The sequence below is a fragment of the Talpa europaea genome, assembly GCF_964194135.1.
Source record: "Talpa europaea genome assembly, chromosome: X".
Lineage (NCBI taxonomy): Eukaryota > Metazoa > Chordata > Mammalia > Eulipotyphla > Talpidae > Talpa > Talpa europaea.
This window is the reverse complement of record NC_140081.1, coordinates 44,177,489-44,193,137: the sequence shown is the minus strand read 5'-3', so window position 1 is coordinate 44,193,137 and position 15,649 is coordinate 44,177,489. Positions and strand designations below refer to the sequence as shown.

Genomic DNA, 15,649 nt, shown 5'->3' with positions numbered 1-15,649 from the left:
ATATTATTTTTCATAAATTAATGTTATTGGAATTTGATGAATAAAATAGACTAATTTGAGGAAAATTACATGTATGAGGACTTGATTGTGCCTCTTCCAACAGAGTACAAGTATACGCTCCCTTAATGAGGGGATAACAAAATGGTTCTATTACAGTTGCTGTTTCAGGTTTTTTTTTTTTTTTTTTAGCACTTTGCCTTTTCAAATGCTTTTCCATTGTGTTCTGAGCAGTTACCCCCAATTTGTCACCAATATCATGATATTTTCTTGATGATAAAACTGAGGGTTAGGGAATAGAGCTGAATGGGAAATACGGCATCTTCAATGCCAAAGAAGCATTAAAATTTCGGTGTAAGATTACTAGATGAGTATCCCTACTTACCTCCACATTGCCAGGTTAGTGTACCCTGTATGGTGTGCAGGGGGGGAGATTCAGGGGACTTGTCCTCATAATGAATCTTCATTAAAGCAAGAGTTTTTTTTTTATCTTTACTGTGAGTTCTCTCAGTGATTTTCATAGGATATTTCTCAGTACCACAAGTAAGGTGGGTGGGCAAGGGTTTCCATCTTAAAGATTCTATATGGAAATTCAGGAGCAACCTGCTGTATCCAGAATTCTGGCTTTCTGTGACCTTTGTGTGCACCTGTATTTGTAGCATTTGGAAGAAGCATTCCTGCATGAATGCCTTAAGACAATGGTCCACATCACTAGGCAAACCTGGGGACACCTTGGTAGCCATTGGCTGATTGTTTGACGGTGGTCTGAGGTGGTCTGGGAGTAGCTCAGAGATTACATCAAGTGCATATCGCTACTTGTACAGAAAGCCCTCCCAGTATATGTGGTCAACATGTTCCCTCCAGTTCCCATTAAAAAAGATTATTCATTGTCTCGCCTGGACCCTACTCCTCCTGCTCTTGTTGCATAATCAATCACGCTTGCTTGATACTGCTAATAAATAACAAAAGTGCTACTCACTGAGCAGCATAGTCTTGCCTTGCAAACCTGCTCCAGGACTTGTTTCTCTCAGCATGTTCCTGGGGATGCAGGCTATGTTCCCAATGCATCTTTCTCTATGACAGTCTTGCTTTCTCGTTTCATCTTTTTTTTTTTTGTTTTGTTTTGTTTTGTCTCTTCTATTCCGTTCACCTTTCTAAGCCTGTTTCTTTGATTTTAATCTCTCCTTTTGCCTTTTGGTCTCTTTTTCTTTTTGCCACAGGGTCTTTGTTTCTTGCCCTCTCTTTGCCATTGTGTTTCTACGCCTATTTTTCTCTCTGTCTCTTTCCATCTCTCTGACTCTCCTGCATGTCTCTATCTCTTTCTGTGTGTGTTCGTATGTGTGTGTATGTATGAAAATTTGCTTGACTTAGTTCCCAGAAGGCAAAACTCTCTCTCTCTCTCTCTCTGTTCTTTCTCAGAGTCTGACAATCTGGATTACCGACTGGGAGCTATTCACTCCCTGGTATATAAGCTACCAGAAAAGAACCGGGAGATGTTGGAACTTCTTATAAGACACTTGGTCAAGTAAGTAGCTGCTGGATTTTCAGGAAGAATTCTTATTAGAGGAGTGGCCTAACAGTAGGACTGCAGAGAAACTGCCTGTTAGTCATTAATTTCCAGTCCCCAATTGCTTTATTCTGGGTAGGTAGAGTGCTCTGTGAGAAGGGGATTTTGTCTTAATACTTGCATGTATCCTCTTAAACTCATCATGCATCTCAGTTAAAGGATTGTCTCAGTTGATGAGAATATAAAGTGGGATCAATACAGACTTTTCTGTCAAATAAACCTAGTTTTGAATTCCAGCTCTATCACTTATTTATCTATATAATTTTGGAAAACCTCTCTTAGTCTCTGGTCATCTGTAAAATGAAAAGAGTATTGCCTACCATGCAGGACTGCTGTATAGATTTGGATGAACACAGGTAAAGTTCATGGTACATAGAAGATTCTCAAGAAATGGAAGTCATTGTTAAGATTATGGTCACTTTTTTACTTGGAAGTGTCATGCCGGGAAGGAATAGATAATGTAATTCCAGAAAGTAGGACTAGTAGGGGCACCCTGGTGGCACAAGGGGTTAAGCACAACACTGTGAAGTAATCTACAGCCTCTGTAACACAGTTTTGATCCCCCAGACGGCCAGGGAGCAACCCACATGGTGCAGCAGACCTCTCCTGACTCACCTACTGCTCCCCTCAACAGTGTATTTCAGTCAGTCAGGCTCTTCTGTTCCCCACTCTGTCTCTGGTGAATCCCCGCACCCCCACACCTCTGGCCTGTACCCCAGCTCTTATATGCATAAATAAATAAAACTTAAAAAAAAGTAGACCTAGTATTGGATTTCAAGATTGGAAGGTGTAAGGGGTGGGATATGTGTACCCCATTGTGGTGCTTCCTAGATAGAGGGTTCAGTGTTGTGAATAAGATGAATTTGCTTGACTCACAAAGACCAGTTACTGCTTGTTAGGAAGCAGTATGGGACAGCAGAAAGCACTGCTGAATGTTTCAGTTCTGCTGAATATTTCAGTTCTGCTTCTACCTTTCCTTATGATCATGGACAGATCACTCTTAAGGTCACTTCTAGTATGCTATAAAGTAAAGAAATAAGACAATAAAAATTGTGATATGTTTTAGGTATTTATGCTTAACAAAACAAAGCTAGAAGCACACCCAAAAATATACTTATGGTATATTTTAACCCCAGTTTGAGAGGCTCTCAAATACCTAAAATTGAGGCCCTTAGTGAAGATGGATCTCTAGTCTAAATCGATTCTTCCCCTGACATCCCACCCCACCCCCACCTACCTTGATAAATCCTGACAGCTGTATTTCTGGACCTCTGGTTCCTCTGTGATAGTTTAATGATATATCTCCGAGATCTGATTCAGCTATGATGTTCTAAATTTATTGTTTTCCTTTTTGCACTTATATGGCAAATGAGTATTGTGTGTTGATAAACAGGAAGGATTAGCAAGATGATGGCTTTTATATTTATTGCTGATGTTTGAAGTTTGGGTTGATCCAGAACATTGAGGCATTTTCTTTCCACAATGTTGTTTGTGGTAATCTCAGTAAAAGTACAAAACATAGACATATAAACAATTTGCATGTTAATTTGATGTTGCCCTGGGGAAAGATACTTTAGTTTCAATTTCCAGCTCTATGCTTAATTTGCTATGTGAACTAAAGAAATTCCCTCCCAGTCTCTGAGGCTTCAGCTTGTTCATCTATAATATAAAGGGACTGGACTACTAAATCTCAAAGGGCTTTTCTATATATGATTTTCTAACATTCTCAGTATGTCATGTTAGTCAAGGAGTCAGTTGAGGATCTTCCTGCTAACAGTAAGAGGTGCCTGCCTCCATTTACACAAAGACTGGCCACCTGCTGTTTTTTAAGAATCTTGGTTCTCAAAATCCCTAATGGAAAAAAAGAACAAGAAATAAATACACAAAACATAAATAGAAAGATGAATATTCTTATATATAATCATTTTTTATAATAAGGAAAATGCAAATTAAACCTAAAATGAGATACCATTTATTAGAAAATTGTAAGTCTTGACTTCTCTGTTAATCAGACTCTGGGGTAACAGGTACTCTAATAAATGGCTGCTGTTATTAATGCAGTACAGGGGAGGGGGATTTGCTAATATTAAAAACTTATTTTCAATTGCACTTTGATCCAGAAGTTCCACTTTTAGCCTCTTCTCTGAAGGCACACTTCCACAAATACAAAGTAACATATGCACAGATTTTGTCACTATAATATACTTTTTATCACCAAAATATTAGGAACAATGTAAATACCCAAATATAGGAGACTGGTAAATAAATAATGGTATATTCAAACAGCATAGTATTTATTTATTTATTATTTATTTATTTATTTATTTATTTATTGTATAGAAGAACTGGGGTATAGGCCAGAGGTATAGAGGATGAGAAGACTCACCAGAGACAGAGTGGGGATCAGAACAGGCAGACTGACTGAAATTCACTGCTACGGGGAGCAGTGAGTGAGACAGGAGAGGTTTGCTGTGCCATGTGGGTTAGCTCCCTGGCTGGAAATCAAACTCAGGCTTTACCTGTGAGAGCACTGAGACTTAACCCCTAGGCCATCAGGAAGGCCTTCCCAAACAGTGTAATGTTTTACAATCAGAAAAAAAAAGGAATGAGGTAAATATATGTGAACTTTGCTTCTTTATTGATTTTTAGACTGTATCCTATATTTCCAGAATATAAGAGACAGAAGTAGCAACAAAAAAAAATATTTAAAACAGGCTATGAAAAGAGGGAAATGAGAATATATAACACTATAAATAAATATTTTCTTATTTTTCTTATTAAGTACAGTACTGTAAATGAAAATCTAGTGACTCAAAAAATTAAACATAAAATTACTACCTGACCTAGCAATTCCAGTCATAAGTATATACTGAAAATAAATGAAAACATATGATGATACAAAAATTTGTACAAAATATGCATAGCAGCATTATTAATAGTTGTTCAATAATGGAAACACCCAAACTGTCAACTGATAAACTGAAAAAATAAAATGTGGGATAAATCTACAGTGGAGCATTACTAAGCCATAAAATGAGATAAAATACTGATATATGGAGGAATCTTGAAAACATGCCAAGTGAAATAATCCAAACACAATAAGACATATATTATATAACTCCATTTATATGAACTATCCAGGATAGACAATTCTATAGAGATAGAAAGTAGATTAGTGATTGCCTCGGGCTGGAATGTGGGGGAAAGGAAGGGAATATGGAGTGAATGCTAGTGACAATGTCATTTCCTTCTGGAGTGGTGAAAATGTTCTGGAATTAGATCATAATGATTGTTGCACAGCTCTGTGAACATACTAAAAAACAATGAATTCTACCCTTTGCAAGGGTGAATTTTTGATATGTAAATTATATCTTAGTAAAGCTGCTATATAAACAAACAAAATGAAAATAGTTATTAAAAGAGAAAAAGATGGAAGGGATCAGGATGAGGGAGTGATATCTCTAAGTCCACCTTCTATTGTTTTGAGATTTGAGCCATATTTATGGTTCACATATCAAAAATGTAAAATTAAAGCAGAAGGAAGCATTGCAAATGATAAAAGTGAATATAAAAAGCAAATGAATCTAAGTATTTACAATATTGATAACATAGTCACAAAGAGAAAAGTTATTTCAACTAGTCTATCAACAGTTAATGAATTACAGTCTAAAAACAAGGAGAGCTATAAAAAAGTCATAAGGATCACCCAGTAGGTTTATTATTTGCAGTAATATTGAAACTATAATTTGAAACTACTACATATATCTGATAATAACAAAGCAAAAACTAAATATATTAATGTTATCAGAAGCCAAGTTTTATGGTTTAAGAAAAAGAGTTACAGACATAAAATTCAAGAAATAAAGAAAAATGTTCCATCATGGTAAAGGTGAATGAGAATGCCAACATCAACTCATGATTTTATAAGAAAACAACAAAGGCCCAAAATGGTGAAATAGGAAGAACTTGTGCTTACTTCTTCTCACAACAAATCAACACCTAATTGTGACCTAATCTGCACAGAAGCAGATCTAAATCCCAGAAAAATAGAGATTCCATAATAAAAGTTAAAGAGGCAGCACTCAGGTTAGGGGAGACAAATTTTCTTGTCAAGGAAGAAATACCATCATGGAGGCAAAGAGGCACAAACAAGAAGACATCTCTATGATGCAGAATTTTTCCCTGGGGAGTAGAGTGAGGGATGTGCCTGACACCTGGCACCCCAAATCTATAATCCATCACAATGGAGATGAGCTCCTTGAACACCTGCATTGATTATCAGAGAAAAGTGGACACCAAAAAGCAAAAGAAAAAGTAGAAAATAAGAATTAGTCCTTAATGGACCCATGAGGAAACTCACTTCCCTTGGTACCCAAAGCAGTAACACCCATCAGAATTTGGTCTGACCCATGGGTAGAGGATTCCCAGATACCATCCTTACAGCACTGATCTGAGAAGCATGGAATACTAGGAAATAATGTGAGATTGGAATTACTGATATATGCCATCTTGGAAACCTCTCTTATCCTTGCTGATAAAAGCCTGGGTGAGCACTATCTTGGAACCCACAATTTATACTACTATGTCTCCACCCACTCTTTGTAAGTAGCCAAGCTACTTGGGGCCAAGGACAACAAACAAGAGGATCAACCCCTGCAGACAAAGAGGCCACACTTCTGCTAGCTACCACTGCTTGCTAGCAAGCAAACTGTACACCTACAGCCAGCAAGCACCCCGATACACCTGCAGCCAGCAAGCACTCCAAGGACCTCCCAAAGCATAGTTGGCTAGCAAGCAGACCCCACAATTGCACCCCCCCTGACTACATAAGGCCTGCCGGAGCCCACCTCCCGCCAACCTATGCTTTTGTTCCACCTGCCTGCAAAGCCTGGGCACCTTTGCACCCCAAAGTGAAAGTGGTGATATACCCTGATCCACCTGTGCCTCAACTTGGTGGTGGCCCAGCCTTTGTATTCACAATTTCCACTGTGCCCACAAAGCTTATGACATTGGTAAAGCTGATAGTGAAGCCCCAGACATGTCCTCAGGAAGGCCTCAGATGAGCAACCACAGATAAACACAAGGCTCCTGCAACCCCATGGAGACATGTGCAATAGTTACAATCACCCCATTCCAGCTACCCCAGTGCACCTCCAGTAGCCTCAGTAGCAGCTGAAGACTACCATGCCTTCAGCAACTAGCTTCCCTGCTGCCATTTTGAGCCGCTGTTGGTACTGTGCATTTTTACTGATTAAGCCAAAGTTGCTAATGTAGGCAACCTGGAAATACTAGCACCCCATCCCACAACCCATCTCTTCCAGGCCATATATAAATATTGCTGAACTCACAGGACCATCCACAGAGTACAACTTGCTACAAGTCATAGGTCAAACCCAGTAGAAGCACCATTGGCTGGCAAGATTGATAGCTCTACCCACAGGACTGCCCTGACACAATAGGCTAGTGTATGTAGCCTACAATGGGGCACACCTCAAGCACTAACTTGGTAAAGTAGGGGACAGTGCTGTAGGACTCCATGTGACATCCCCTTCATAAGACCAAACCATAAATATTAGAACATGATGTAGAATGACTAAATTATAGATGTAAACATAGAATCAGGCAAAATAAGGAAACAAAAAATAAGTCCAAATATAAGAGTATAAGTCCTGATGAAAAGGGATTTAAAAAACTATCTGAGGAAGAATTCAAAATAATAGTCATAGGGCCTCCCTGGTGGTGCAAGGAGTTAAACACAGCACTATGAAGAAATCTGCAGCTGGTGTAGCACAATTTCAATCCCCACCAGCCAGGGAGGTGAACCACATGGCACAGCAGACCTCTCCTGTCCAATCTGCTGCTCCCCTCAGCAAGTGTAATTCAGTAGATCTGCCTGTTCTGCTCCCCACTCAGTCACTGGTGAATCCTCTCACCCCTCAAACCTCTGGCCTGTACCCAAGCTCTTGTATATATAAATAAATGAATCTTTTAACTAGATACATAAAGGAACCTCCAACAGAAGACATAAAGATGAAGAACACGATAATAGAACTAAAAAGCACAATAGAGGGGTCCGATAGTGGACTGGATAAAATAGGGGAATGAATAAGTTGACTGGAAGACAAACAACAGAAATCACAAACACACAGAGCAGCAAAATGAAGAAATAAGGTTTAAAAGTAAAGATAACCTTACAGACCTCTGGAACAATACCAAGATGAATAATATTCGCATTATTGATGTTCCAGCATAAGAACAGAGAGAGTACAAGGGCTAGAAAAAATCTTTAAGGGAGTTATCACTAAAAAATTACCTTAAACTTTAAAAGGAAGCACTCATCCAGGTAAAAGAATTCCGTATAAGAGCAACCAAAAGAGACCCAAACCAAGACACATTATGAAAAAAAAATTCAAAATCAGTAAAAGGAAGGAAATTATAAAAATCAGAGCATAAATAAGCAAAACAAAATAAAAACTATACAATGATCAATGACACAAAGTGCTATTTTTAAAAAGAGGGGAAAATGGCAAACAGTTGAAGAAACTAATTAAGAAAAGAGAGAAAAGAGTGCCTTCCTGGTGGCACAGGTGTTTGAGTGCCATGCTGTGAGGCTGTCCGCAGCCTCTGCAGCGCGGTTTGATCCTGGCCGGCCAGTAAGAATCCCACTGGCGCACCAGACCTCTCCTGTCTCGCCCACTGCTCCCCTTAGCAGTGTATTTTGTCAGTCTGCCTGTTCTGTTCCCCACTCTGTCTCTGGTGTCCTCTCACCCTCCCGCGTGTCTGGCCTGTACCCCAGTTCTTGTATAAATAAATAAATCTTAAAAAAAAATAAAACAGAGAAAAACTCAAATTTGAAAATATCAAAAATGAAAGCAGAGACACAACAGTAACCATAGAACTACAAAAGATCATGAGAGACTGCTATAAACATTTGTATGTCAACCAACTGGAAAACTTAGAGGACATGAGTAAATTCCTTGAAATGTTCAACCTTCAAAGACTGAGTCAAAAAGAAACACATTTTGGGCCTCCTAGTGGTACAGCAGGTTGAGCGCTGTGCTGTGAAGCTGTCCGCAGCCTCTGCAGTGCGGGTTCTATCCCAGCCAGCTGGCAAGAATCCCACATGGCGAAGCAGACCTCTCCTGTCTCCTCTGCTCCTCCCCTCAGCAGTGTATTTCAGTCATATGCCTATTCTGCTTCCAGCTCTGTCTCTGATGAATCCTCTCACCCTCCCACGCCTCTGGCCTGTACCCCAGCTCTTGTATAAAAATAAATAAATCCTTTTTTTTTTAAAGAAACATGTTTTGAAAAGACATATCGCAAGTAAATTGAAATAATCAACACACATCAGACCAGGTGTGAGCCAATAACCTTAAATCCTATACACAGCTGTAAATCAGTTACTTTGATGAAAAATAATGTAATATTTAAAGCCTAAAAATACAGAGAGAAATATAAATCCTGCCCTAAAAACAAAAGCCCAAAACCTGATATCTTTACTGGTGAATTCTACCACTCACAGAAGATCCCATACAGAAATACAGTTCCTTCTAAACTTTTTCTAAAAAAAAAAAAAAAAAGGAGAGAACACTTCCTAACTCTTCTTATAAGTCCAGCATAATGCTGATGCTAAAAATAGACAAGAACAGCACGCAAAAATATCATAGCAAGTATCTATGATGAGTATAGATATAAATATCCTCAGGAAAATATTAGTAGGCTGAATTCAATAATACATTATAAAGAACATAGGTCATGGGGCGTCCCCTGATGGCGCAGTGGTTGAGCACTGGGCTGCAAAGCTGCCCGCAACCCCTGCAGTGCCGGTTTGATCCCCGGCAGCCAGGCAAGGGTCCCACATGGCTCAACAGACCTCTCCTGCTGCGCCTGCTGCACCCCTCAGCAGTGTATTTTGTCGTTCTGCCTGTTCTATTCCCCACTCTGGCTCTGGTGAATTCTCTCACCCTCCCATGCTTCTGACTGTACCCAGTGCTTGTATAAATAAATCTTAAAAAAAAAATAAAAAGAACATAGGTCACAACCAAGTATGATTAATTTCAGGGATACAAGGATGGTGCAACATATACAAATCCATCAGTATGATTCATCAAATAAAAAAAAAAAGAAATATAGAGACTGAGGATATAGGGAAGTGCCCTTCTGATTCGCCATTATAGAATAGGGATCTTTGCATCCTGATCCACCAAGGCTGCTTGGAAATGGGAAAGGTCTGCCCCCAAAGCCAGAGGTGAACTGAAAAGCTCCCACAAGCCAGGCCCCATCTGGCCACCAGTCAGAGCCCAGAGGGGGATCCAGCAAACACTGGGGCGAATGTTGAGTGCAGGGATGTGCCCTTCTGACTCACCACTCTAGAATAGGGACCTTTGCATCCAGAACAAACCAAGACTGTTTGGAACTGGGAAAGGGCTGCCCCCACAGCCATAGGTGAGCTGAAGGCTACCACAAGTCAGGCCCCGCCCTGCAGCAAGTCAGAACGCAGAGGGGGATCCACCAAATTGGAGCCTAGTGGGCAATCAAGCCAACCCACCTCCAGGGCATTCTGTGGGACCTCAAGACCTACATCTGGAATTAAACAAATACAGAAGGAGATTTTCTGTGAAAGCGACCATTAACATATTCATAGTACCACTGCCCTACTGGACTTCTGGCATAACAGTATTTAACTCGATTGGACCACCAGTTTCCAACATACCAGAAAGAGCACACTAGAAAGATGCTAGCCAGTACCAGCAACAGTGTTGCAGCACATAGGACAAATTAGATAACAAACAGCAGAGAGAAGAAAAACTACAAGTAACCAAGCCAGTCCTCAGGGAAAAGACACACCACAAAAAGAAAATCAACCACCAGATTGCAACAACAGTGACTTGGAAGAACTTCTGAGCCTTCCAGAAAGAGAATTTAAAATTGCCATGATTAAAAAACTGACAGAAATCATAAAGGAAAACAGTGATAAGGGAAAAATAATCAACAATCAGAAGAATGAAATTGAGTCCCTAAAGAAGGAAGAGAAAGAAATGCAGGAGATCAAAGGATTAATGGAGGAGCTAAAGAACTCTGGGAAAATCAGTGAAAGCAGAATAGATGAATTGGAAGAACGAATAAGTACTCTCAAAGACACAGAAAAAAAAAAAAAAAGGAACCAAAACAGAAAAGGAAAGAGAAGTACAAAGGAGAAAAAAATGAAGAAAGACTTCGGGAACTATCTGACTCCATGAGGAAAGGAAATATAAGAGTTATAGGAATCCCAGAAGGAGAGGAGAAAGACATAGGAACAGAGAAAGTATTCAAGGAAATAATTGAAGTGAACTTCCCAAACATGAAAAAGGAGCTGAAAATAGACCTACAATAAGCAAGAAAAACACCAAACTTCCATGATGAAAGGAAAAATACAGCAAGGCACATAATAGTAAAGCTCCCAAGAATCCAAGAAAATGAAAAATTAATGAAGCTGACATGAGGAAAGAAAGAGATAACATACAAAGGAAAACCAATCAGGCTGGCATCAGACTTCTCTGAAGAAACACTACGGGCAAGGAGAGAGTGGAGGGTCATAGTCACCAAACTCCAAGACAACAAATCCCAACCAAGAATACTCTATCCCACAAAGCTTGCCTTCTTCTATGAAGAAAGAATAAGGACCTTCCCAGACAAACAGAAACTCTGGAATTTCATTACGACAAAACCCCCACTCCAAAAAATACTACAAGGAGTCCTAAAGCCAGAACCAACAGAGGGATGAATAATAAAGAAACAAGACAATAGAAAAGTAAAAATAAATAAATAAATAAAACTAGAGAAAAGACAAACAAAATGGCAGATACAGACACTAATATATTAATAATAACTCTAAATGTAAACAGACTAAACTTTTCAATAAAAAAGACACAGAGTGGCAGGCTGGATTAAGAAACTAAACCCAACCTTTTGTTGTATCCATGAAACACAATTAACTACAAAAGATAAAAATAGACTGAAATTAAACAGATGGAAAATAATCCTACAAGCAATGGACAAAAAATAAGTCGGGAACAGCTATACTTATATCAGATAAAACAGATTGCAAACTCAAAAAGGTAAAAAGAGACCCAGACTGCCACTACATCATGATCAAGGGGATAATACTTCAAGAGGAAATAACACTCATTAACATATACTCACCAAATGAAGGAACACCAAAATATATCAGACAACTATTACCATCTCTGAAAAGAGACATCAGAGAAAATACATATGTAGTAGGAGACTTCAACACACCACTATCAACAATGGATAGATCAATGAGACAAAAAATAAGTAAGGACATTAAAGCTCTAAATAAGGGGCTAGACTTCATGGGCTTAACACAGACATCTATAATAGGACACTAACCCCACAAAAAAATCTGAGTACACTTTTTGCTCAAGCGCACATGGATCATTCTCCAGGATCAATCACATACTGGGACAAACATCAACAGATACACCAAGATTGAAATCATATCAACCATCTTCTCTGACCATGAAGGCATCAAACTAGAAATAAACCATAAAAAGAAAGCAAGAAACCCTCCTACCTCAGGGAGATTGAAACACACTAGTGGAAGACCACTGGACTAATGAGGAGATCAAAGAAGAAATCAAAGAATACTTTGAGGGCATCCCTGGCGGCATAGGAGGTTAAGTGCCACACTGTGAAGGTATCTGCAGCCTCTGTAGCACGGGCTCAATCCTGGCTGGCCAGCGAGTGTCCCACATGGCACCGTAGACCTCTCATGGCTTGTCCGCTGCTCCCCTCAGCAGTGTATTTCACCAGTCTCTCTGTTCTGTTCCCCACTCTGTCTCTGGTGAATCCTCTCACCCTCCAGTGCATCTGGCCTGTACCCTGGTTCTTGTATAAATTAAAAAAAAATCTTTAAACAAACAAACAAACAAACAAATAAATAAATAAATAATACTTTGAGTTGAATGACAAGGAGTACACCAATTTCCTAAATGTATGGGATGCAGCAAAAGCAGTTATAAGAGGAAAATATATAGGGCCTTCCCTGGTGGCGCAGTGGTTGAACGCTGGGCTGTGAAGCTGCCCACAGCCTCTGCAGCGCCACTTCAAACCCCGGCCACCAGGCTAGGGTCCCACATGGCGTGCAGACCTCTCCTGCTGTGCCTACTGCTCCCCTCAGCAGTGTATTTTGTCGGACTGCCTGTTCTGTTCCCCCCTCTGGCTCTGGTGAATTCTCTCATCCTGCCGTGCTTCTGACTGTACCCAGTAATTGTATAAATAAATGAATAAATAAATCTTTAAAAAAATGACTAGAATCCCAATATTTAAAAAAAGAGGAAATATATATAGTAATACAGGCTCACATCAGGAAACAAGACAGAACTCAGAGAAACAACCTAATCTCACATCTCAAAGAACTAGAAAACTAGAAAAAAGAACAACAACAAAAAAAAAACCTAAAATCAGTAGATGAAAGGAAATAATAAAAATCAAAGCAGAATTAAATGAAATAGAAACTAAAAAAGAAAACAAACCAAAAGATCAATGAAACTAAAAGTTGGTCTTCGAAAAAATGAATAAAATAGACAAACCCCTAGCCAGGCTCACAAAGGAAAAACTGGAGAAAGCACAAATAAATAGCATCACAAGTGAAAGAGGAGAAATCACAACAGACACAGCAGAAATCAAATGAATAATCAGAAACTACTATGAAAAGTTTATGCAAACAAGCTCAACAATCTAGAAGAGATGGGCAAATTCTTACAACTTAACAATCACCCAAAGCTAGATAAGGAAGAAACAGAATGCCTAAACAGACCAATTACAAGCAGTGAAATTGAAATGGTAATCAAAACCCTCCCCCAAAACAAAAGCCCAGGTCCAGATGGATTCACAAATGAATTCTACCAAACATTCAGAAACATATTAGTTCCTATCCTTCATAAACTCTTTCAAAATATTGAGAAGGAAGGGATAATACCAAACATGTTCTATGAAGCCAATATTACACTAATACCAAAACCGAACAAGGACAACACAAAAAAAAGAAAACTGCAGGACAATCTCTCTAATGAACACTCATGCAAAAATCCTTAATAAAATTTTAGCTATCAGACTCTAACAGTGTATCCATAAGAGAATTCACCACAACCAAGTAGGATTTATTCCAGTGACACAAGGATGGTTCAATATCCGAAAATCATGAATGTAATCCACCACATCAACAAAAAGAATTACAAAAAAAAGGTAACATCAATAGATGGTGAGAAATCTTTCAACAAAGTGCAACACCCATTTATGATAAAGGCCATTGAAATTCTTGGGATTCAAGGAACATACCTCAACATCATAAAGGCCATATATGACAATCCTATAGCCAATATCATTCTCAAAGGTGAAAAGTTGAAAGCATTCCCATTAAGGTCTGTAACAAGACAAAGATGTCTACGCTCACCACTGCTTTTCAATATATTACTGGAAGTCCTAGCCAGAGCAATAAGACAAGAGAAAGACATACAAGGAATCCAAATAGGGAAGGAAGAAACCAAACTATCACAATTCACAGATGATATGATAATGTACATAAAGTACCCCAAAAACTCCACAGATAAACTAATCAAACTAATCAATCAGTTTATTAAAGTAGCCGGATGCAAAATCGATATGCAAAAATCAGTAGCCTTCCTATACACAAACAGTAAATCTGATGAAAAAATTAAGAAAACCATCCCTTTTATTATTGAAATAAAAAAATCAAATAAACCTAACAAAAGATATAAAGGACCTATACAAAGGAAACTATAAAACACTGTTAAAGGAAATAGAAGAAGACACAAAGAAATGGAAATGAAATGGAAAGAGATCCCCTGCTCAGGGATTGGAAGAATTAACATTTTCAAAATGGCCATCCTACCAAAAGCAATTTACAGAGTCAATGCTATTCCAACAGAAATTTCCATGACATTCTTTAAAGAAATAGAACGATTATTGATGAAATTCATATGGAGCCAACAAAAACCCCGATTAACCAATGCTCTCCTGAAAAAAAAAAAAATAGAAGGGAATGGAGGCATCACACTCCCAGATTTCAAACTATACCACAAAGCTGTAATAATCAAAACTGCATGATATTGGAACCAGAACAGACACATGGACCAATGGAACCAAAAAGAAAATCCAGAAATAAACCCACAGATTTGCGGTCAACTAATCTTTGACAAAGGAACAAAGGATATGCAATGGAGCAAATAACGTTTGTTCAATAAATGTGCTCGGAAAACTGGGTTGCTACTTGTAAAACAATGAAGCTTGACTACTACCTCACACCATGCACAAAACCAACTCAAAATGGATTAAAGAACTAGATATAAGGGGCCTCCCCAGTGGCGCAGCGGTTGAGCGCTGGGTTGCGAACCTGCCCGCAGCCTCTGCGGCACCGGTTCGATCCCCGGCTGCTCCCCGGCCACCAGAGGAGGGTCCCACATGGCGCGCAAACCTCTCCTGCGGCCCGCTGCTCCCCTCCGCAGTGTACTTCGGTCCTTCTGCCTGCTCTGCTCCCTGCTCTGGCTCTGGTGAATTCTCTCACCCTTCCGTGCTTCTGACTGTACCCAGTGCATGTATAAACAAAACAAAAACAAATAAATAAATATAAATAATAAAAACATGCCTCTATAAAATTAAAAAAAAAATTTAAAAAAAAGAACTAGATATAAGACATGAAACCATAAAATCTATAGAACGAAATATAGGCAAACCTCAGCAACGTCGTTAAAGACACATCACCCAAAGCAGTAATAGCGAAGGCAAAGATAAACAACTGGGACTACATCAAATTAAAGAGCTTCTGTACAGCAAAAAAAGACAGTAACCAAAACAAAGAAACACCCTACCGACTGGGAGAAAAGTTTTGCACACAACACCAATAACAATGGACTGATCACAATAATCTACAAAGAGCTAAAAATGGGCAGAAGAGCTAAAAAGGAACTTCTCCATAGGGGAAATGCAAATTGCCAACAGGCATATAATAAAATGTTCAGCATCACTTGTAATCAGGGAAATACAAATCAAAATTACAATGAG

The 15,649-nt window shown here is 39.0% G+C and overlaps 1 protein-coding gene across 2 annotated transcripts in view; it reads left to right on the top strand.

The window, feature by feature from the left end:
• The window catches only part of OPHN1 (oligophrenin 1), a gene marked incomplete at both ends in the record, with an annotated part of 458,306 nt that overhangs the window by 314,735 nt on the left and 127,922 nt on the right, over nt 1-15,649 (top strand). For both annotated transcript variants that reach the window (XM_084258483.1, XM_084258482.1), the window contains one exon: nt 1,417-1,522. In XM_084258483.1, the coding sequence (XP_084114609.1) occupies nt 1,417-1,522 (106 nt within the window). The remainder of the gene's footprint in view (nt 1-1,416; nt 1,523-15,649) is intronic.